The 24,990-nt window shown below is 42.8% G+C and overlaps 1 protein-coding gene across 4 annotated transcripts in view; it reads right to left on the reverse strand.

The window, feature by feature from the left end:
• The window catches only part of LOC106581099 (kin of IRRE-like protein 3), a 331,788-nt gene that overhangs the window by 118,318 nt on the left and 188,480 nt on the right, over positions 1 to 24,990 (reverse strand). For all 4 annotated transcript variants that reach the window (XM_014162832.3, XM_045703859.2, XM_045703858.2 and 1 more), the window contains exon 6: positions 4,381 to 4,486. In XM_014162832.3, coding sequence (XP_014018307.1) covers positions 4,381 to 4,486 — 106 coding nt within the window. The remainder of the gene's footprint in view (positions 1 to 4,380; positions 4,487 to 24,990) is intronic.

Raw genomic sequence — 24,990 nt, forward strand, 5'->3', positions numbered from 1 at the left:
ACGTTACGGTAATCTACACAAAGCAAACATTCTGTGTGTGTAGTCCCTCAAGAAAACAATTCTGTACACAAAATATTGAATTAAGTATTATGATAATGACTTTGATAATGACAACACACTGTCTATGAATATTAGATGTCAATAAATGCGCTGATGATGACAGTGATCATCAATGCCCTCTGAATCTCAGTGTCTGATGATGAATGACTCTCCACAGGCTGTGACTGAGAGTGTAGGGTTGATAGAGTACTGGAGGAGTTACAGTGAGTTAAGCACAGAAGTTTGGCCAGCAGGTCTCTCCCAAATGTAGTGTGAGGCTGCCAGGACTGGGAGGTCCACAGTGCAGAGAGAGCAGAGACAGAATGCTAGTGCCTGCAGGGAGTGTGAAAGCTCGGCTGGTGTGCTGGTCCCCATCCAATAGAGTCTAAACATAGCCAGCTCTGCATCCATCAGACACCTGCATCTCCTCTGGGAGGGCAGAGGGGCCAGCGAGAACTTACTCAACAGCTCACTTACCACCCGGACCTATTCAGGGATGTAGGTCACACAATGAGGTGCAAGTCAGGTGTGTGCCTCAGGGTGTTTGTGTATCTGTGTGTGTGTTTGTGTGTGTGTGTGTGTGTGCATGGCAATATCAGTGAAATCTGTGTTTACAAGGGAAAGAACAGTGAAAACCCAACCTTGTTCTCTCCCACTGATTAAGGGGACGAGAATGGTCAAACTGAATTGTATTAAATTAAACATCTAGCTATGTTATTAACATATAGAATACATTACTATTATTATCAGCATGGTTATGTACATCACAGCACAGATTATGTTGCTCATTTGCATTTTCATAATGTTGAATATATAAAAATACTTATTTCAATGGAAAATAGACACTTTCATAATGATGTATTGATCAAATCGCACCCTGATGTTCTTTGAATAAAATGTGTAAAACAAATAATACAGAAATGTCTCTTGATTTGACATAATATGACAAAAGGCCCAATATTAGAAGAGAGAACAAAACATTCTCTATAGTTTCAACACATTGTGAATGACATTCCAATATACTGTCTGCCATGAGGTAGGGGACATGAGCAAAGATGATGAGACTGTCAGTTTGGTGCCTCACAATTCAAATAAAACCAGGAAGTCTGTTTGTCTGGCAATGAAATAACAGCATCGTAGAATATCGCTTTTGTACCTTCCTTTAAAACATTACTGTCATTAGTGGCATGGTACCAGTCAAAATATTGTGTACAGCCAAAGTGTTTATGCCAGCGGAACAGACAAGATGGATTTAATTTGCTCTGCCTGCTACTTCGTTTTTTTCTCGCTCTCGCTATTCTCGTTGGCTGGATGCACTGGGTGGCACAAAGCGAGTCACAGGGGAAGCACGGTCGTGGAAAAACAAACAGTGGCAATGCCCACAGATAATGTGACGGAAAGCGCTATGATGGTAAACCTCTTCATTAGCCACCTCAGAGACACAGACGAGGAAAAGGTAGATGGTAGAACTGACAAAAAAAATCTAAGTAGCAACAACATCATAATTGTTTAACTGGGGAGAGAATTGGGGATGGTGTTTTCTTGGCGTGAAGAGGGATGTGTTTGTTGTCGCGTGGTAGAGTGTGCAGGTGAGAGAGCTGAAACTCCTCTTCTGTTGTGTCCCTCTCTGGAGTGCCGCTTCTTGGAGCAGTGAAAAAAAAGCTTTGTATCTTTATCACCAGGACGTTGAATATGATGTTGATGTATTATGGTTGCCCCTCCTCCTTCCATTATGTAATGAAGATCCCTTAACAGCTCTATTGTTTTACAATTCCTCAATTCACATCAACACACTCAGACAAAAACACGAAGTTAGGTTGAAAATACTGTATCTCTGAAAAACGGATGTTAGTGTTTTCTAGCGATAGTCTATGAATCGCTAGAAAACGCTAACATCCGGTTTTCAGAGATACAGTATTTTCAACCTAACTTCTGTTTTCCCTGAAAAACGTAAATGGGAACTCCGCTCAGGCATCTTTCTTTGCCTGCTACGTTAGGTTGGAATACTGTTGGAAGTAAGTTCGTGTTTTTGTCTGAGTGTGTTGATGTGAATTGAGGAATTGTAAAACAATAGAGCTGTTAAGGGATCTTCATTACATAATGGAAGGAGGAGGGGCAACCATAATAATCCCTCCCTATCTAGTCTATGAGTCGCTAGAAAACGCTAACATCCGGTTTTCAGAGATACAGTATTTTCAACCTAACTTCTGTTTTCCCTGAAAAACGTAAATGGGAACTCCGCTCAGGCATCTTTCTTTGCCTGCTACGTTAGGTTACTCCCTATCCTCTACTCTCCACTATCCCTGAGACACATGTTCTCTCCTCCCAGGAGTAAGGGTTCTGGCTCTGCCTGAGAGATATCTGTAGACTAGAGACGTATTTCCATTCGCTTTGTTAAGCAACATTCATAGAGCGGCCAATCACAGCAGATCATAGAGAATAGAAATCACCATGTCATTGACTCTTCCTCTGCTACCGTGGCTCTGTATGTGTGTGAAGTGCTTATTGAAGTGGAGGATGGCAGAGTGGTGTGCTGAGGATGGATGGCACTCTGGAGGTTAGAAGAGAGGCCATCACTCTAAGGGCTGCCCTGTCCTTGTGCCATATCTGATCTCCAGAGACAGGGTGTATTAGAGCTGACTAACAGCCACACCGCACCACTAGCTCCCTACTCTGCACCGCTGTAACGCTCTTCGGGGGACAAGGAGGGTTCTCCTCAATCAACTCCCCAGTGGAGACAGGAACAGTGCAACACTCCCACATGTAGACTGAGGGAGGCTGGAGATAAAATAACAAATGGTTATTTCTAAGAATGTGTGCTAAAATGAATCGTAAATGAATCTGCACAGTTGCATATTGAAAATAAATGATATAGTCCAGTGAACAGTCCAGTGAACAGCAGTGAAGTGTGGGTTCAGACGTGCAGAGGACTCAACTCAAAGTGGTATTGGATCCTAACACTAGTGAAACCCTTCTAGAGAGTGCCTATTTCAGCCTGAAGTTCAACCTCCCTCCTTTTTCATTACATTATCCATTGGTTTCCTAGACTAAAGGAAAAGTAATCTGACCCACCAAGGCTCCTAAGGACCCAGGCCCTGTTAGTGGAACATTGATCCGGGTCCCACTACAATAGAGACTGAGTTCCACGGTGATTGTAGCAGAAGACCTGCCTTTGGTGTATACCTGCACAATCAAACACAAGTCTTGTTTGCCTTGATATCTGTTTTTTAAAAGGGCAGAATCCATCAAAGGAACGTCTCTGTTTTGCCACCTGTGAGTGTGTTGTAGATCCATTTCATTTCCCAATACTGCTTCAGACTCAGTGTCGGCTGGGCAATTCCCTTCGCTATTGATTTTGTTCCACTTATTCTTCCCTTGGTTTTAAAACCCTCTCAGAAAAGCATGTCTTGACAAATCACCTTGGCATTACACCTCTTCAAGGACCAAGTTTCATGAGAATTTCTTCTTTATCCCCAATTCTCTCTGAGAGGAAAGGAAACGTTTCTTGTGAGAATAGAAGAACTCCGTGTTCCAAATCAAGTCTCTCAGTGTGTGCTTGCAGTTGTCAGGCAGAATCCAAAAAGGATTGAGAAAAAGCATGACATGGGTTCAGCGTAGATTCAGAAGATCAACTCACTCCTTCCACTCAAATGTCCATTGGCCCTGCTGCAGTACTCTGACACTCATGTCACCCTTTTAACATGATGCCTTGTAACCCTGGCATCCTCATCAGATACAACACAATGCCAGCTCTTCTCACACTCAAGGTAATGTATCTATGTTCAGGGGATATAGACAATAGTATCTCAAAACAAAAGCTAAGCAAGTCAATGCATTCATTAGTTTCTAAGTACATGACTAGGAATGAATTTCAACAGACGTTTGTCATTAGATTTTTCTCTGTATGTTTTTCTGTGAATATTTTCCAAATCAACAAGAGATTTAATAGTGTCACGGCATCATAAGAATTCTCTGACAGTGATTAATACCATCAATAGTGAAGTGCCACATTTGACTTAATGTGAGAAGTTATTAGCTACAAGCAACATTAATCAGACAAGACCTTTGTATTTCATATGAAGTTTTTGTCAGCGTTTTTCTTTCTCATTATGGGGCATTGCATAATGCATTATGTCTGGCTCACATATAATTTGATATAATACATTTGTCATTGAGAGACTAGTAATGGAGTTTATAGTAAAGTTCTGAGACAGCACGTTCAAAGTCTTACCAAGGAACCAAGTTCAGAGTGAAAATAATCTGATATAGACTATCGAGAGAGAGAGCGAGAGAGACAGAGAGAGAGAGAGAAGGTATGAATGTATAGGTAGGTAATCTTACCTGTACAGTGTGACGGGTGGGTTAGCCTTGGCTGAGCAGTGGAACTTGACAAGGTTTCCTTCCAGAATGGGCTGAGGCTCCACTGACAGATTGACAAGTGGCAAATCTGTATGGACCCAGACCAGAGACAGACGACCAATTAGAAAAGACCCCTGTAACAACCTTATAGTAATCTAGGGCTGTTGCAGAAACTTGCTTGCCATTTTAATTTACCAAATAGACCAGCATATTCCCCCTATAGTAACTTATGTTGTGAGATATTTTTACAGGTGCGGAAACACACTACCTATACTTGTTTTACATTTTCATTGGAGACATTAAAGAGCAGAAAAACACAGGAAATCAAATCAAATAGTGCAACTCTTGATAATGAGTTTTTCAGTAATTGGCAATTTGCAAATAAGGATTAATTGAGACAGTGATTTTCCCGCAAAGCACTCCATTATAATTACAATAATTAACAAACACTGAGTTAGACACAATTAAAAATGATCTTAAAATAGCAAACACATAGATTATGTTAATTCAATAAACAGCAATTAAATGTAACTAAAGGTATAGAATTATTTTTGAAGATGCATTTTAATCTACCTCAATCAACCCGACTAACCGTTGCCTGTATATAGCTTCGCTACTGTTATAGTCTCGCTTCTGTATATAGCCTCGCTACTGTTATTTTTCACTGTCTTTTTTACTGTTGTTTGTATTTTTTTATGTATCTATTGTTCACCGAATACCTTTTTTTTTACTTAAAAAATGCACTGTTGGTTGGAGCCTGTAAGTATTCATTTCACTTTAATGTCTACACCTGTTGTATTTGGCACACGTGACAAATAAACTTTGATTTGATTTGAATCGCTTTTCATCTCTGGACGGCAAATGGTGTGTCCTCCACTTCGGTCCCCCTTTATGTTCACATAAAACATTTCAAGTACGGCAAGCTATTTTTCAATTAAGTCCAGCATTGATGAAAGGGCCATAGGGATAGCCTGTGAAGTATGTAAAGTAATGGAGGGCCAAAAGTCCTCATCAAACACTGTGAGTCTGAGTGATAAAAAAAACTATGGCCTTTCAGCAGTATAAGCCCCATCTCTGAACATCGTGGGGCGACTCAAAGGTTGTCTGATATCACTAATGGAACACGGCAGCCACGAGCATGGCCCCTCTCTCCTTCTCTACGTCTGCTGCTTCAATTCAAATGGGCTACTGCCTCTTAACGTCTACTGTGGCAATTGTCCAAGTCTTTTCCATTTCTAGCTTTATATGTAGATTGCTTTTAATACAATCAAGTCCTTGATTTAACTTTGCTTGATGAAATCGAACAAACCTCTGCTGCGAAAGAGGGCAGCATGAACACTAGAGGGGAGTTCTCTCTGAGTGCATATCCATAAATCATATGACTAATCAAATATATAGTGGGTTCCAAATTATTCACACTATTTTTTGTATTTGTATTTATTAAGGATCCCCATTAATTCCTGCTAAGCCAGCAGCTACTCTTCCTGGGGTCCAGCAACATTAAGACAGTTACATACAATAAAAAATATTACATGACATTACATTTCATAACACTTCGGAAAGAATTCAGACCCCTTGACTTTTTCCACATTTTGTGGAGACAGGACTGTGTCGAGACACAGATCTGGGGAAGGGCACCAAAAAATGTCTGCAGCATTAAAGGTCCCCAAGAAAACAGAGGCCTCCATCATTCTTAAATTGAGGATGTTGGGAACCATTAAGACTCTTCCTAGAGTTGGCCCCCCGGCCAAACTGAGCAATAAACAATTAAATCAATTTTTGAATAAGGCTGTAACGAAACAAAATGTGGAAAAAGTCAAGGGGTGTGAATACCTTCCGAAGACACTGTTTTTACAATACAACATCCATGTGTACGTGTGTGTAGAGTGCATGTCTTATCATGTGTATGTGTATCTCTGCCTGTGTGTGTCTCTTCACAGTCCCCAAGGTGTATTTTTGTATGTTTTTTTATCTGATTCTACTGCTTGCTTCAGTTGCCTGATGTGGAATAGAGTTCCATGTAGCCATGGCTCAATGAAGTACTGTATGCCTCCCATAGTCTGTTCTTGACTTGGGGATTGTGAAGAGTCCTTTGGTGACATGTCTTGTGGGGTATGCATGGGTGTTCGAGCTGTTTGCTAGTAGTTTAAACTGACACCTCGGTGCATTCAGCATGTCAACACTTCTTACAAAAGTAGTGATGAATCAATCTCTCCTCCACTTTGAGCCATAAGACATTTACATGCATATTATTAATTTTAGCTATCCATGTACATTTAAGGGCCAGCTGTGCTGCCCTGTTCTGAGCCAATTGTAATTTTCCGAGGCCTCTCTTTGTGACACCTGACCACACAACTGAACAGTAGTCCAGGTGCGACAAAACTAGTGCCCGTAGAACCTGCTTTGTTGATAGTGTTGTTAAAAAGGCAGAGAGACTTCTCCCCATTTTAGCTACAGTTGTATCAATATGTTTTGACCATGACAGTTTACAATCCAGGGTTAGTCCAAGCAGTTTAGTCACCTCAATTTGCTAAATTTCCACATTATTTATTACCAGATTTAGTTGAGGTGTAGGGTTTAGTAAATGATTTGTCCCAAATACAATGCTTTAAGTTTAAAAAAAGTTTAGGACTAACTTATTCCTTGCCACCCATTCTGAAACTACTGTAACTGCAGCTCTGTTGCAGTGATAACACTTTCTGTTGTAGCTGACGTGTATAGTGTTGAGTCATCTGCATACATAGACACACTGGCTTTACTCAAGGCCAGTGGCATGTCATTAGTAAAAATTGAAAGAATTAAGGGGCCGAGACAGCTGCCATGGGGAATTCCTGATTCTACCTGGATTATGTTGGAGAGGCTTCCATTAAAGAAGACCCTCTGTGTTCTCTTAGACAGGTAACTCTTTTTCCACAATATATTAGGGGGTGTAAAGCCATAAAACACACGTTTTTACAGCAGCAGACGTTTTACATTTTTTTTATTTAACCAGGTAGACCAGTTGAGAACAAGTTCTCATTTACAACTGCGACCTGGCCAAGATAAAGCAAAGCAGTGCGACACAAACAACAACACAGAGTTACACATGGAAAAAACAAACGTACAGTCAATAACACAATAGAAAGGTCTATATACAGTGTGTGCAAATGAAGTAAGATTAGGGAGGTAAGGCAATAAATAGGCCGCAGGGGTGAAATAATTATAATTTAGAAAATAAACACTGGAGTGATAGATGTGCAGAAGATGAATGTGCAAGTAGAGATACTGGGGTGCAAAGGAGAAGAAAAAAAATAACAATATGGGGATGAGGTAGTTGGATGGGCTATTTACAGATGGGCTATGTACAGGTGCAGTGATCTGTGAGCTGCTCTGACAGCTGAAGCTTAAATTTAGTGAGGGAGATATGAGTCTCCAGCTTCAGTGATTTTTGCAATTCGTTCCAGTCATTGGCAGCAGAGAACTGGAAGGAAAGGCGGCCAAAGAAGGAATTGGCTTTGGGGGTGACCAATGAAATATACCTGCTGGACACGTGCTCGGGAGGGTGCTGCTATGGTGACCAGTGAGCTGAGATAAGTGGGGGCTTTACCTAGCAAAGACTTATAGATGACCTGGAGCCAGTGGGTTTGGCGACAAATATAAAGCCAGGGCCAGCCAACAAGAGCATACAGGTCGCAGTGGTGGGTAGTATATGGGGCTTTGGTGACGAAACGGATGACACTGTGATAGACTGCATCCAATTTGCTGAGTAGAGTGTTGGAGGCTATTTTGTAAATGACATCACCAAAGTCAAGGATTGGTAGGATAGTCAGTTTTACAAGGGTATGTTTGGCAGCATGAGTGAGGGATGCTTTGTTGCGAAATAGGAAGCCGATTCTAGATTTAATTTTGGATTGGAGATGCTTATTATGAGTCTGGAAGGAGAGTTTACAGTCTAACCAGACACCTAGGTATTTGTAGTTTTCCACATATTCTAAGTCAGAACCGTCCAGAGTAGTGATGTTAGGCGGCGGGCATGTGCTGGCAGCGATCGGTTGAAGAGCATGCATTTAGTTGTACTTGCATTTAAGAGCAGTTGGAGGCCATGGAAGGAAAGTTGTATGGCATTGAAGCTCGTCTGGAGGTTAGTTAACACAGTGTCCAAAGAAGGGCCAGAAGTATACAGAATGGTGTCGTCTGCGTAGAGGTGGATCAGAGAATCACCAGCCACAAGAGCGACATCATTGATGTATACAGAGAAAAGAGTTGGCCCGAGAATTTAACCCTGTGGCACCCCCATAGAGACTGCCAGAGGTCCAGACAACATGCCCTCCAATTTGACACACTGAACTCTATCTGAGAAGTAGTTGGTGAACCAGGCGAGGCAGTCATTTGAGAAACCAAGTCTGTTGAGTCTGCTGATAAGAATACGGTGATTGACAGAGTCGAAAGCCTTTGCCAGGTCGATGAATAGGGCTGCACAGTATTGTCTTATGTCAATGGTGGTTATGATATTGTTTAGGACCTTGAGCGTGGCTGAGGTGCACCCATGACCAGCTCGGAAACCAGATTGCATAGCAGAGAAGGTACAATGGGTTTCGAAATGGTCGGTGATCTGTTTGTTAACTTGGCTTTCGAAGACCTTAGAAAGGCAGGGTAGGATAGATATAGGTCTTTAACAGTTTGGGTCTAGAGTGTCTCCCCCTATAAAGAGGGGGATGACTGCGGCAGCTTTCCAATCTTTGGGGATCTCAGACAATACGAAAGAGAGGTTGAACAGGCTAGTAATAGGGGTTGCAACAATTGCGCTGGATAATTTTAGAAAGAGAGGGTCCAGATTGTCTAGCCCAGCTGATTTGTAGGGGTCCATATTTTGTAGCTCTTTCAGAACATCAGCTATCTGCATTTGGGTGAAGGAGAAATGGGGGAGGCTTGGGCAAGTTGCTGTGGGGGGTGCAGACCTGTTGACCGGGGTAGTGGTAGCCAAATGGAATGCATGGCCAGCCGTAGAAAAATGCTTATTGAAATTCTCGATTATCGTGGATTTATCGGTGGTGACAGTGTTTCCTAGCCTCAGTGGAGTAGGCAGTTGGGAGGAGGTGCTCTTATTCTCCATGGACTTTACAGTGTCCCAGAACTTTTGGGAGTTTGTGCTACAAGATGCAAATTTCTGTTTGAAAAAGCTAGCCATTGCTTTCCTAACTGCGTGTGTATATTGGTTCCTAACTTCCCTGAAAAGTTGCATGTTGCGGCTGCTATTCAATGCTAATGCAGAACACCACAGGATGTTTTTGTGCTGGTCAAGGGCCATCAGGTCTGGAATGAACCAAGGGCTACATCTGTTCCTGGCTCTACATTTTTTGAATGGGGCATGCTTATTTAAGATGGTGAGGAAAGCACTTTTAAAGAATAACCAGGCATCCTCTACTGACGGAATGAGGTCAATATCTTTCCAGGATACCCGGGCCAGGTCGATTAGAAAGGCCTTCTCGCTGAAGTGTTTTAGGGAGCGTTTGCCTGTGATGAGGGGTGGTCGTTTGACCACGGACCCATTACCGAAGCAGGCAATGAGGGAGTGATCGCTGAGATCCTGGTTGAAGACAGTAGAGGTGTATTAAGAGGGCAGGTTGGTCAGGATGATATCTATGAGAGAAACCGAGTTTACGGATTTGGGGTTGTACCTGGTAGGTTCCGTAACAGTTTGGGTGAGATTAAGGGCATCTAGCTTAGATTGTAGGACGGCCGGGGTTTTAAGCATATCCCAGTTTAGGTCACCTAACAGCACAAACTCTGAAGATAAATGGGGGGCAATGAATTCACATATGGTGTCCAGGGCGCAGCTGGGGGCTGAGGGGGGTCTGTAACAAGCGGCAACAGTGAGAGACTTATTTCTGGAAAGGTGGATTTTTAAAAGTAGAAGCTTGAACTGTTTGGGCACAGACCTGGATAGCATGACAGAACTCTGCAGGCTGTCTCTGCAGTAGATTGCAACTCCACACCCTTTGGCAGTTCTATCTTGGCAGAAAATGTTATAGTTGGGGATGGTAATTTCAGAATTTTTGGTGGCCTTCCTAAACCAGGAATCAGACACGGCTAGGACATTAGGGTTGGCGGAGTGTGCTAAAGCAGTGAAAAAAACAAACTTAGGGAGTAGGTTACTGATGTTAACATGCATGAAACCAAGGCTTTTACGGTTACAGAAGTCAACAAATGATAGCGCCTGGGGAATGGGAGTGGAACTGGGGGCTACAGGGCCTGGGTTAACTTCTACATCACCAGAGGAACAGAGGAGGAGTAGGGTAAGGTTAAGGCTAAATGCTATAAGAACTGGTTGTCTAGTGCGTTGGGGACAGAGAATAAAAGGAGCAGATTTCTGGGTGTGGTAGAATAGATTCAAGGCATAATGTACAGACAAGGGTATGGTAGGATGTGAGTACAGTGGATGTAAACCTATGCGTTGTGTGACAATGAGAGAGGTTTAGTCTCTGGAGAATATCAATTCATGTAGATGAGGTCTCCATATGTGTGTGGGGTGGGACGAAAGAGCTATCTAAGGCATGTTGAGTGGGACTGAGGGCTCTACAGTGAAATAAATCAATAAAAACTAGCTAAGACAGCAGTAGACAAGGCATATTGACATTAGAGAGAGGCATAAAGCAATCACCGGTGTTGATCAGGAGAGCTAAGACAACAACGTGTAAATTGCGATGAAAGGGCAGAGCGGGTCAGTTAGATACATACAGGACCTGAGTTCGAGGCTGGGGTCGACAGGTAAACAAAATGAGGTACCGTGTTATTGAAACAGTACAGGGGGCATCAGCTGTGTAGCCGAGTGATCATAGGGTCAAAAAAGTAGCAATAGGTGAGTCAGGGTGCTGTACGGTAGTCACTACTACGCTGGGCAAGCAGGGGACACAGCATTCAGAAAAAGCTAATGGGCCGGGGCTAGTAGATGGTTCTGCGGCGATATCGTAACAGAATAGCCTGTTGAGACCACATCGGGCGATCACGTTGGCAGTCCTGTCATGATGGATCGGCGGGGCTCCGTGTCGACAATAAAGGATCCAGGCCAATTGGCAAAGAAGCTATTGTAGCCCTAGAATTAGTTGGGATATGGGCCTAGCTCGAGGCTAGCTCAAAGCTAGCTGGCGCTTGCTTCGGGACAGAGGCGTTAGCTAACAGTAGACTGTGACCGATAATGTCAAAAGCAGCACAGAAGTCTAACAAAACATCTCTCACAATATATTTATCATCAATTACTCTCAGCCAATCATCAGTCATTTGTGTATTTGCGTATTTTTTAAATATATTTTTTACCTTTATTTAACTAGGCAAGTTAGTTAAGAAGAAATTCAAATTTACAATGACGTCCTACCCGAGTGGTGCAGCGGTCTAAGGCACTGCATCTCAGTGCAAGAGTAGACACTTGCCTAGTTAAATATTTTTTTAAACCCTCCCCCAAACCGGACGTGCTTGTTGTAAGTGCCGTGCTTGTTGTATGTCCTTCCCTACAAGTGTGCTGAAAGTCTTTTGTCAATTTGTTTACAGTGAAATAGCATTGTATCCGGTCAAACACAATTTTTTTCTAAAGTTTGCTAAGGGTTGGTAACAGGCTGATTGTTAGGCTATTTGAGCAAGTAACGGGGGTTACTATTTTTGGGTAGCAGAATTACTTTTGCTTCCCTCCAGGCCTGAGGGCACACACTTTCTATTAGGCTTAGATTGAAGATGGGCAAATATGAGTGGCAATATTGTCCACTATTATCCTGAGTAATTTTCCATCCAAGTTGTCAGACCCCGGTGGCTTGTCATAGTTGATAGACAACAAGAATTGCTTCACCTCTTCCACACTCACATTACAGAATTCAATATTACAATGACTGTCTTTCATAATTTCATCAGTTATACTTGGATGTGTAGTGTCAGCGTTTGTTGCTGGCATCTCATGCCTAAGTTTTCTAATCTTACTTTAGGGGGTGGATCAGCTTTAATATTGCAGATAGATGTTGATTCCATCAATGTAATTGTCTGCATAATTTCCAATCCCCCATTATTTTTGTCGTAAATATACGTACAATATCCATATACATACATACACATACCCATATACGTATACAGTTGAAGTCGAAAGTTTACATACACCTAAGCCAAATACATTTAAACTCAGTTATTCACAATTCCTTACATTAAATCCTAGTAAAAATTCCCCGTCTTAGGTCAGTTAGAATCACCACTTTATTTTAAGAATATGTAATGTCAGAATAATAGTAGAGAGAATGATTTATTTCAGCTTTTATTTCTTTCATCACATTCCCAGTGGGTCAGAAGTTTACATACACTCAATTAGTATTTGGTAGCATTGACTTTAAATTGGTTAACTTGGGTCAAACACTTCAGGTAGCCTTCCACAAGCTTTCCACAGTAAGTTGGGTGAATTTTGGCCCATTCCTCCTGACAGAGATGGTGCAACTGAGTCAGGTTTGTAGGCCTCCTTGCTCACACACACTTTTTCAGTTCTGCCCACAAATCTTCTAAAGAATGAGGGCCTGGCTTTGTGATGGCCACTCCAATACCTTGACTTTGTTGTCCTTAAGAGGGGGGGGGGGGGGGAAGGGGGGGCAGTGCCCCTGTGACAAAAATGTTGGACCCCCTTGTGGCCCCCCTAAATGTGGAGTATGAAAGAATTTTTCTATAAATTTTTGCAATCCTTATTTTTTTACATCCATTATTAGACAGTGGCAACGCGAAACACTAATGATTATGAACATGATCTTTTGCCTGCTAATGCCTGCAATGCAGTGAAGAAAACGATATGACAACAATAACGTCTAATGTAACTGGCCCCTCTAACAGTACAACTGGCCCCAGCTTGGCCCCCCAGTTGAAATGGTCTAGAACCGCCACTGATATCCACATCATTTTCCTGCCTCATGATGCCATCTATTTTGTGAAATTCACCAGTCCCTCCTGCAGCAAAGCACACCCACAACATGATGCTGTCACCCCCGTGCTTCACGGTTGGGATGGTGTTCTTTGGCTTGCAAGCCTCCCCCTTTTTTCCTCCAAACATAACGATGTTCATTATGGCCAAACAGTTCTATTCTTGTTTCATCAGACCAGAGGACATTTCTCCAGAAACTATGATCTTTGTCCCCATGTGCAGTTGCAAACCGTAGTCTGGCTTTTTTTATGGCGGGTTTTGGAGCATTGGATTTTTCCTCGCTGAGCGGCCTTTCAGGTTATGTCGATATAGGACTCATTTTACTGAGGATATAGATACTTTTGTACCTGTTTCCTCCCGCGTCTTCACAAGGTCCTCTGCTGTTTTTCTGGGATTGATTTGCAAAGTACGTTCATCTCTAGGAGACAGAACGCGTCTCCTTCCTGAGCGCTATGATAGCTGCGTGGTCCCATGGTGTTTATTCTTGAGTACTATTGTTTGTATAGATGAACGTGGTACCTTCAGGAAATGTGTAAATTGCTCCCAAGGATGAACCAAACATGTGGAGGTCTACAATTAGGTCTCTAATTATTTCAGTTAGCCTATCAGAAGCTTCTAAAGCCATAACATCATTTTCAGGGAATTTTCCAAGCTGCTTCAAGGCACAGTCAACTTAGTGTATGTAAACTTCTGACCCACTGGAATTGTGATACATTGAATTATAAGTGAAATAATCTGTCTGTAAACAATTGTTGGAAATATTACTTGTGTCATGCACAAAGTAGTTGTCCTAACCGACTTACCAAAACTATAGTTTGTTAATAACAAAAAATGTGTGGAGTGGTAGAAAATGACTTCAACCTAAGTGTATGTAAACGTCTTACTTCAACTGTTTACACTTATATATGCATACATACATGTATGCCTTTTTTAGAATATACCTTTATTATTCGCCGCAAACCATACCACCTCTCCCCCAATTAATTAGCTATTAGTTTATTAATAAACTAATAAGTTAGTTTATTAGTGAACCAGTTTATTAGTAGACTGGTTAGGTTTATTAGTAGACTAATAAACAATAACACTTAGGCTTCTACCTTCAGTTTATACATACTATTCACATTTTACAGACACAATCTATTTTACAATAGTTATATTTTGTTTGTTTTTAGTCCTGGCCTTACTCTATTTCTGATATCCATCCAGTTTGATTTCTATTTCTAACTGTGCTATTTCACAACATTTCAGTACCTATATACAGTTTACATTTGTTATTTTGTTGTTATTAGTCCCACCCTTCAGCTCCATTCAACCCCTCCCATCTATCTCTTAACACCATCCATTTTGGATTTCAATTTGCCATATATTTTTCAACTGTGCTGTGATGCTTCACAAAAGTACTGAACCGATCTATTCTCATAGCTTCTACGGATTGTAAATTAAAGATAAACATTTTTGCAAACATTATTATTGTATTATTGATCGATTGACTATGACTTTTCAAATCACCCAGTATTGCTATCTGCAGCATTAGTTTTAGGTAAATGTTGCAATTCTTCAGGCATTCCTCGACCTGCAACCAAAATGAGCTACATATGGACAGTATCAAAATAAATTATATAATGACTCTGCCTCCTCGCGGCAAAATCTGCAGAGGTGGGAAGATTGTATCCCCCATGCATATAGCATTCTATTGGTTGCAAGAATTTTGTATAATAATTGAAACTGAAAAAATTGAAGTTTTGAGTCCGGCATAATTTTGCGTGTCAATTCATAAACCATTTGCCATGGAATTGGTACATTGAAAATCTCTCCCCAACTATTTTGCAATTTATATGGCACAGCTGTCCATTTCTTGGTCTTTAAATGAAACTGGTATATATTTTTATTTGTCACAATTTTACATTTACATTACATTTAAGTCATTTAGCAGACGCTCTTATCCAGAGCGACTTACAAATTGGTGCATTCACCTTATGATATCCAGTGGAACAACCACTTTACAATAGTGCATCTAAATCTTTTAAGGGGGGGGGGGGGGTTAGAAGGATTACTTTATCCTATCCTAGGTATTCATTAAAGAGGTGGGGTTTCAGGTGTCTCCGGAAGGTGGTGACCTCTCTAGGCTAGGCGGGACGAATTCGTCCCACCTACGTAACAGCCACTGCCAGCCTGTGGCGCGATTTTCAAAACCTTAAAAATCCTATTACTTCAATTTCTCAAACATATGACTATTTTACAGCCATTTAAAGATAAGACTCTCGTTAATCTAACCACACTGTCCGATTTCAAAAAGGCTTTACAACGAAAGCAAAACATTAGATTATGTCAGCAGAGTATCCAGCCAGAAATAATCAGACACCCATTTTTCAAGCCAGCATATAATGTCACCAAAACCCAGAAGACAGCTAAATGCAGCACTCACCTTTGATGATCTTCATCAGATGACAACCCTAGGACATTATGTTATACAATACATGCATGTTTTGTTCAATCAAGTTCATATTTATATCAAAAACCAGCTTTTTACATTAGCATGTGACGTTCAGAACTAGCATACCCCCCGCAAACTTCCGGGGAATTCGCTAACATTTTACTAAATTACTCACGATAAACGTTCACAAAAAGCATAACAATTATTTTAAGAATTATAGATACAGACCTCCTCTATGCACTCGATATGTCCGATTTTAAAATAGCTTTTTGGTGAAAGCCACATATTCTAAGTACATAGCCCAGGCATCACGGGCTCGCTATTTAGACACCCGGCAAGTTTAGCACTCACCATAATCATATTTACTATTATAAAAATGTCATTACCTTTTGTTGTCTTCGTCAGAATACACACCCAGGACAGCTACTTCAATAACAAATGTTGGTTTGGTCCAAAATAATCCATCGTTATATCCGAATAGCGGCGTTTTGTTCGTGCGTTCCAGACACTATCCGAAATAGTAAAGAAGTGTCACGCGCTTGGCGCAATTCCTGACAATAAAATTCAAAGTATTCCATTACCGTACGTCGAAGCATGTCAACCGCTGTTTAAAATCAATTTTTACGTCATTTTTCTCGTAGAAAAGCGATAATATTCCGACAGGGAATCTCCTTTTCGGCAAACAGAGGAAAAAATCCCAAAGGCGGGGGCGGTCGGGGTCACGCGCATAAGCTAGTGTCTCTTGATGGGCCACTTGAGAAAGGCGATAATGTGTTTCAGCCTGGGGCTGGAATGACGACATTCTGTTTTTTCCCGGGCTCTGAGAGCCTATGGAAGACGTGGGAAGTGTCACGTTAGAGCAGAGATCCTTAGTAAATGATAGAGATGGAAAAGAAGTTCAACAAATGGTCAGACAGGCCACTTCCTGTAAAGGAATCTCTCAGGTTTTGACCTGCCATTTGAGTTCTGTTATACTCACAGACACCATTCAAACAGTTTTAGAAAATTTAGGGTGTTTTCTATCCATATGTAATAAGTATATGCATATTCTAGTTACTGAGTAGGAGTGGTAACCAGATTAAATCGGGTATGTTTTTTATCCAGCCGTGTCAATGCTGCCCCCTAGCCCTAACAGGTTAAAGAGGTGGGGTTTCAGGTGTCTCCGGAAGGTGGTGATTGACTCCGCTGTCCTGGCGTCATGAGGGAGCTTGTTCCACCATTGGGGTGCCAGAGCAGCGAACAGTTTTGACTGGGCTGAGCGGGAACTGTGCTTCCTCAGAGGTAGGGGGGCCAGCAGGCCAGAGGTGGATGAACGCAGTGCCCTTGTTTGGGTGTAGGGCCTGATCAGAGCCTGAAGGTATGGAGGTGCCGTTCCCTTCACAGCTCCGTAGGCAATCACCATGGTCTTGTAGCGGATGCGAGCTTCAACTGGAAGCCAGTGGAGAGAGCGGAGGAGCGGGGTGACGTGAGAGAACTTGGGAAGGTTGAACACCAGACGGGCTGCGGCGTTCTGGATGAGTTGTAGGGGTTTAATGGCACAGGCAGGGAGCCCAGCCAACAGCGAGTTGCAGTAATCTAGACGGGAGATGACAAGTGCCTGGATTAGGACCTGCGCCGCTTCCTGTGTGAGGCAGGGTCGTACTCTACGAATGTTGTAGAGCATGAACCTACAGGATCGGGTCACCGCCTTGATGTTAGTGGAGAACGACAGGGTGTTGTCCAAGATCACGCCAAGGTTCTTAGCACTCTGGGAGGAGGACACAAGGGAGTTGTCAACCGTGATGGCGAGATCATGGAACGGGCAGTCCTTCCCCGGGAGGAAGAGCAGCTCCGTCTTGCCGAGGTTCAGCTTGAGGTGGTGATCCGTCATCCACACTGATATGTCTGACAGACATGCAGAGATGCGATTCGCCGCCTAGTTATCAGAAGGGGGAAAGAAGAAGATTAATTGTGTGTCATCTGCATAGCAATGATAGGAGAGACCATGTGAGGATATGACAGAGCCAAGTGACTTGGTGTATAGCGAGAATAGGAGAGGGCCTAGAACAGAGCCCTTGGGGACACCAGTGGTGAGAGCGCATGGTGCGGAGACAGATTCTCGCCACGCCACCTGGTAGGAGCGACCTGTCAGGTAGGACGCAATCCAAGCGTGGGCCGCGCCGGAGATGCCCAACTCGGAGAGGGTGGAGAGGAGGATCTGATGGTTCACAGTATCAAAGGCAGCAGATAGGTCTAGAACGATGAGAGCAGAGGAGAGAGAGTTAGCTTTAGCAGTGCGGAGAGCCTCCGTGACACAGAGAAGAGCAGTCTCAGTTGAATGCCCAGTCTTGAAACCTGACTGATTAGGATCAAGAAGGTCATTCTGAGAGAGATAGCAGGAGAGCTGGCCAAGGACGGCACGTTCAAGAGTTTTGGAGAGAAAAGAAATAAGGGATACTGGTCTGTAGTTGTTGACATCGGCGGGATCGAGTGTCGGTTTTTTCAGAAGGGGTGCAACTCTCGCTCTCTTGAAGACGGAAGGGACGTAGCCAGCGGTCAAGGATGAGTTGATGAGCGAGGTGAGGTAGGGGAGAAGGTCTCCGGAAATGGTCTGGAGAAGAGAGGAGGGGATAGGGTCAAGTGGGCAGGTTGTTGGGCGGCCGGCCGTCACAAGACGCGAGATTTCATCTGGAGAGAGAGGGGAGAAAGAGGTCAAAGCACAGGGTAGGGCAGTGTGAGCAGGACCAGCGGTGTCGTTTGACTTAGCAAACGAGGATCGGATATCGTCAACCTTCTTTTCAAAATGGTTGACGAAGTCATCCACAGAGAGGGAGGAGGGGGGGGGGAGGGGGAGGAGGATTCAGGAGGGAGGAGAAGGTAGCAAAGAGCTTCCTAGGGTTAGAGGCAGATGCTTGGAATTTAGAGTGGTAGAAAGTGGCTTTAGCAGCAGAGACAGAAGAGGAGAATGTAGAGAGGAGGGAGTGAAAGGATGCCAGGTCCGCAGGGAGGCGAGTTTTTCTCCATTTCCGCTCGGCTGCCCGGAGCCCTGTTCTGTGAGCTCGTAGTGAGTCGTCGAGCCACGGAGCAGGAGGGGAGGACCGAGCCGGCCTGGAGGATAGGGGACAGAGAAAATCAAAGGATGCAGAAAGGGAGGAGAGGAGGGTTGAGGAGGCAGAATCAGGAGATAGGTTGGAGAAGGTTTGAGCAGAGGGAAGAGATGATAGGATGGAAGAGGAGAGAGTAGCGGGAGAGAGAGAGCGAACGTTGGGACGGCGCAATACCATCCGAGTAGGGGCAGAGTGAGAAGTATTGGATGAGAGCAAGAGGGAAAAGGATACAAGGTAGTGGTCGGAGATTTGGAGGGGAGTTGCAATGAGATTAGTGGAAGAACAGCATCTAGTAAAGATGAGGTCAAGCGTATTGCCTGCCTTGTGAGTAGGGGGGGAAGGTGAGAGGGTGAGGTCAAAAGAGGAGAGGAGTGGAAAGAAGGAGGCAGAGAGGAATGAGTCAAAGGTAGACGTGGGGAGATTAAAGTCACCCAGAACTGTGAGAGGTGAGCCATCCTCAGGAAAGGAACTTATCAAGGCGTCAAGCTCATTGATGAACTCTCCAAGGGAACCTGGAGGGCGATAAATGATAAGGATGTTAAGCTTGAAAGGGCTGGTAACTGTGACAGCATGGAATTCAAATGAGGAGATAGACAGATGGGTCAGGGGAGAAAGAGAGAATGTCCACTTGGGAGAGATGAGGATTCCAGTGCCACCACCCCGCTGGCTCGATGCTCTAGGGGTATGCGAGAACACGTGGGCAGACGAAGAGAGAGCAGTAGGAGTAGCAGTGTTATCTGTGGTAATCCATGTTTCCGTCAGCGCCAGGAAGTCTAGGGACTGGAGGGTAGCATAGGCTGAGATGAACTCAGCCTTGTTGGCTGCAGACCGGCAGTTCCAGAGGCTGCCGGAGACCGGGAACTCCACGTGGGTCGTGCGCGCTGGGACCACCAGGTTAGAGTGGCAGCGGCCACGCGGTGTGAAGCGTTTGTATGGCCTGTGCAGAGGGGAGAGAACAGGGATAGACAGACACATAGTTGACAAGCTACAGAAGTGTTGTTTCTTGTATTATTGTCTCTTGTGTCTTTAGAGAACTGTTTCACTTTGATATCCTTTTTCTTCTGTCCTGATTTTCTCTTTCTTTTCTTCTGTTAACTAGATATTGTTTGTTGTTCTTCGTTAGCTAGCTAGCTTCTTCCAAAAGAGTCCCTAGCAACTGCTTAGCAACTGGTAAACAATTCAGCTAGCTAAGATAACTACAATTTTATGAAAAATAGTTATTTTTCAAAAGCCTATCTTCTTTGTTTGTTGCTTGTTTTTTCTCCTATTCAGTCTTGCAGTTTTCTTTTGCTTTTTTCCGATGTACTTCACTCTAAAAACCATGTAAATTTCATTTTCTTTAACCATTTTTGGTCTTTAATGCAGGGCCAACAGACAAGTTCCTTACTTTTTCCCCCTTCGACTTGCCTTGTCCATTTTTTTGGTCATGTTGCAATTAGTTGGTTGTAATTTTGGGTAGAGCAGACATTTCCATATGTCTGTGTTAGCTGCATGTGTGAGATAACTCCACCAGTCCTATTTAGAATATAATTTACAAAGATTATACTTTTCTTAAACATTTTATCGAAAAATACGTTTTTTTTATCAATTGGTATATTGGAAATGAACCACAATATTTATTGTCTTATTTGTTCTGTCTTTTCAGGTGCGTTAAACTGAAATTACAAACTTTCTAAGGCTTGTTTAAAAAAAATATCGATATTTTTGAGATTATTTCATTTTCAAATAACCGAAAGTGAGCAGTTATAATCTGAATAAATGTAAAAAGGCCATTCTTGAACATGGGGTGAGATATTCATACTAATTTACAAGAGAACAATTTAAGTATAACTTTTGTATGACTGATGCCTTTAGTGAGAGGTCTAATGCTTTAATATTTAATCATTTCTGCCCTCCAAATTCATAATCATTATATAAATAGGGCATTTAAATTTTGTCTGGCTTGCCATTCTGTCACGCACTGACCTGAGAGAACCGTTTTTCTCTGTTTGGTTAGGTCAGGGTGTGGTATGGGGTGGCATTCTATGTCATTATATTTCTTCGTTTTGGCCGAGTATGGTTTCCAATCAGAGGCAGCTGTCGATCGTTGTCTCTGGGAATCATTCTTAGGCAGCCTTTTCCCCACCTGTGTTTGTGGGTAATTATTCTTTCTGTGAGGGTTTTGTGTGCGCCTCAGTTGCGTCACGTTCATTTCTGTTTATCCTTTTTATTGTTTTGTTCGGTTTCACGTAAAATAGAGGATGTGGAACTACCGGCACACTGCGCCTTGGCTGATTTTTGACAGGGAGTTTGAAGATGGCGAACGTGAGACATTCCAAATAAAATTGAATATTTTTTGTTAAAACAATTTTTAAAGCAGGTCACTAGGTGTAGGCAAAACCATGAGCAAATAGGTAAACTGTGAGATGAGATCAGGGTGGTTTTTCCACAAATAAACAGGTATTTTCCTTTCCATGTTAGCAAGATGTTATCTAATAGTGCTAACTTTCTATTAAAATGTATTGGAGTGAGATCATTTCTTTCTTTCGGGATATGTATACCAAGTATGTCCACATCCCCATCAGACCATTTTATTGGGAAACTACACGGTAATGTAAAAATTGCGTTTTCTTAGTGATCCAATACGTAATATCAACATTTATCATAATTTGGTTTTAATCCAGAGAAGTTAGAAAAAGTATCTAAATCCTCTATGAGGCTGTGGAGGGATTCTAATTGTGATTTTAAAAGAAAACATGAATAATCAGCTTACAATGACACCTTCGATTTTAAGCCATGGATTTCTAATCCCTTAGTATTATTGTTGGATCTAATTTTAACAGCTAACATTTCGATGGTAATAATAAATAGATATGCTCATAGTGGACAATCTTGTTTTACTCCTCTTGACAGTTTAAAACTTTGTGAGATGTAGGCATCATTTATTATTTTACACCTAGGGTTACTATACATAACTTTAACTCATTTTATAAGAGATTCTCCAAAATTGAAATTTTCCAAGCATTTATATATAAATTCCAGTCGTACTTTATCAAAAGCCTTTTCAATGTCAGCTGTGAAAACCAAGCCTGGTTTCCCCGATATTTTATAGTATTCTATTGTTTCCAGTACTTGTCTTGTATTATCTCAAATGTATCGTCCATGTAAAAAACCTGTCTGATTAGGATGAATAATATCTGACAAAACCTTTTTAATTCTATGTGCCAGGCATTTAGCTAGAATTTTTGCATCAGAGCACTGAAGCTGCAGAAGCCTCCAATTGTTTAAATGGACTGGATCTTTATATACTGCTCAAAAAAATTAAGGGAACACTAAAATAACACATCCTAGATCTGAATGAATGAAATAATCTTATTAGCTACTTTTTTCTTTACATAGTTGAATGTGCTGACAACAAAATCACACAAAAATAATCAATGGAAATCCAATTTATCAACCCATGGAGGTCTGGATTTGGAGTCACACTCAAAATTAAAGTGGAAAACCACACTACAGGCTGATCCAACTTTGATGTAATGTCCTTAAAACAAGTCAAAATGAGGCTCAGTAGTGTGTGTGTGGCCTCCACGTGCCTGTATGACCTCCCTACAATGCCTGGGCATGCTCCTGATGAGGTGGTGGATGGTCTCCTGAGGGATCTCCTCCCAGACCTGGACTAAAGCATCAGCCAACTCCTGGACAGTCTGTGGTGCAACGTGGCGTTGGTAGATGGAGCGAGACATGATGTCCCAGATGTGCTCAATTGGATTCAGGTCTGGGGAACGGGCGGGCCAGTCCATAGCATCAATGCCTTCCTCTTGCAGGAACTGCTGACACACTCCAGCCACATGAGGTCAAGCATTGTCTTGCATTAGGAGGAACCCAGGGCCAACCGCACCAGCATATGGTCTCACAAGGGGTCTTAGGATCTCATCCCGGTACCTAATGGCAGTCAGGCTACCTCTGGCAAGCACATGGAGGGCTGTGCGGCCCCCCAAAGAAATGCCACCCCACACCACCCACCGCCAAACCGGTCATGCTGGAGGATGTTGCAGGCAGCAGAACGTTCTCCACGGCATCTCCAGACTCTGTCACGTCTGTCACATGTGCTCAGTGTGAACCTGCTTTCATCTGTGAAGAGCACAGGGCGCCAGTGGCGAATTTGCCACTCTTGGTGTTCTCTGGCAAATGCCAAACGTCCTGCACAGTGTTGGGCTGTAAGCACAACCCCCACCTGTGGACGTCGGGCCCTCATACCACCCTCATAGAGTCTGTTTCTGACCGTTTGAGCAGACACATGCACATTTGTGGCCTGCTGGAGGTCATTTTGCAGGGCTCTGGCAGTGCTCCTCCTGCTCCTCCTTGCACAAAGGTGGACGTAGCGGTCCTGCTGCTGGGTTGTTGCCCTCCTACGGCCTCCTCCACGTCTCCTGATGTACTGGCCTGTCTCCTGGTAGCGCCTCCATGCTCTGGACACTACGCTGACAGACACAGCAAACCTTCTTGCTACAGCTCGCATTGATGTGCCATCCTGGATGAGCTGCACTACCTGAGCCACTTGTGTGGGTTGTAGACTCCGTCTCATGCTACCACTAGAGTGAAAGCACCGCCAGCATTCAAAAGTGACCAAAACATCAGCCAGGAAGCATAGGAACTGAGAAGTGGTCTGTGGTCACCACCTGCAGAACCACTCCTTTATTGGGGGTGTCTTGCTAATTGCCTATAATTTCCACCTGTTGTTTATTCCATTTGCACAACAGCATGTGAAATTTATTGTCAATCAGTGTTGCTTCCTAAGTGGACAGTTTGATTTCACAGAAGTGTGATTGACTTGGAGTTACATTGTGTTGTTTAAGTGTTCCCTTTATTTTTTTGAGCAGTGTATATACCACTTGGATCCTGTTTCAGTAATAATGAAATCAGACCTTGTTGCATGTCCGATAGTCTACCATTTATATAGGAGTGGTTAAAACATGTTAATAATGGTCCTCTGAGTATATATAAAAAAAGTTTGGTATACTTCCACCGGTACTGTACGCCATTGTCACGATTCCCACCGACGGCGGTCGTCGTCACCGGCCTATTAGCTGCCACCGATTCCCTTTTGCTTTTCCCTTTTTTTCATTTTGGACACCTGTGGTCAATTAGCCATTAGAGGGGCTATTTAGTTTAGCTGGCCCGCTCCTTGTTGTGCGGGATTGATTGTTGTATGTCGACTGTCTTGTTCGTGTCGGCTTGGCATTGTCGCACATTGTATTTATTCCCCTGTGTTTGGGAACTTTGTTTTATCTTCAAAGTGTTATTAAAAACACCACTCCCTGTGTTCGTCGCTTCCTGCGCCTCATTCCTGCAAACGCGACTACCAAAGCCGTTACAGCCATCTAGTTGGTAGCAGGTGTTGACAAAAACATTTATGAACAAAATAAAACTTTGACAACTCGACAACAGGTTCTTATTTACCATTATTCACGATTCATAAAGTCAATTTACTTTATTTATAAGAATCTTTAGGGGTGTCAATAATTTTGATCCAACAAAATCTCTTCCTCTGAGAAATTGTATTAGTGTAAAAGTATAATTTCCCTCTTTTTTTTGCATACAATATAGCTCATTATTGAAGTAATTTATTTTATACAGTCATTACGGTACATCTCCTTGAAAATAGAAAAATGCAAGATGATGATTGCAGTTGCTATGGCAAGATGCTGTTTCCAATGATAGGTTTGGCTTGACCCTACAGCCTACAGACGAATACATGAATGAGGAATGATAGATATGTGCAGCAAGATATTACAACATCATTATTTCAAACTGGAAAGGTCCAAAGCTTCTCCAGACCTTAGACCTCCCTAGCTTTAAACTTTGAGAAAGTAGAATAATTACACATCTGTCGTTCTGTAATTTGGAGAGCCTTGGGCACATTAGCAAACTAACAAAGAGAAATACGGAGATTCCATGGGGTTGGAGTGGGTTTAGTGCAGGTGCAGCAAACATCCATTTGGATGGTGTCCTGTCTCCATGTGCTCTGTGTCCAATTACACTAACGTAACATCCAGGGGCCCAGTTGTTTGGATGCAGAAGTAACAGTGTGGTGGGCTGTGGGCACAGCCACAGCCACTAGCAGAGAGAACAGTTAGGCTGCTGTTGCTCAGCCCATTCCTCCCAGTGTTGTAGCT

Source organism: Salmo salar, chromosome 20, assembly GCF_965601325.2.
Source record: "Salmo salar chromosome 20, fSalSal1, whole genome shotgun sequence".
Lineage (NCBI taxonomy): Eukaryota > Metazoa > Chordata > Actinopteri > Salmoniformes > Salmonidae > Salmo > Salmo salar.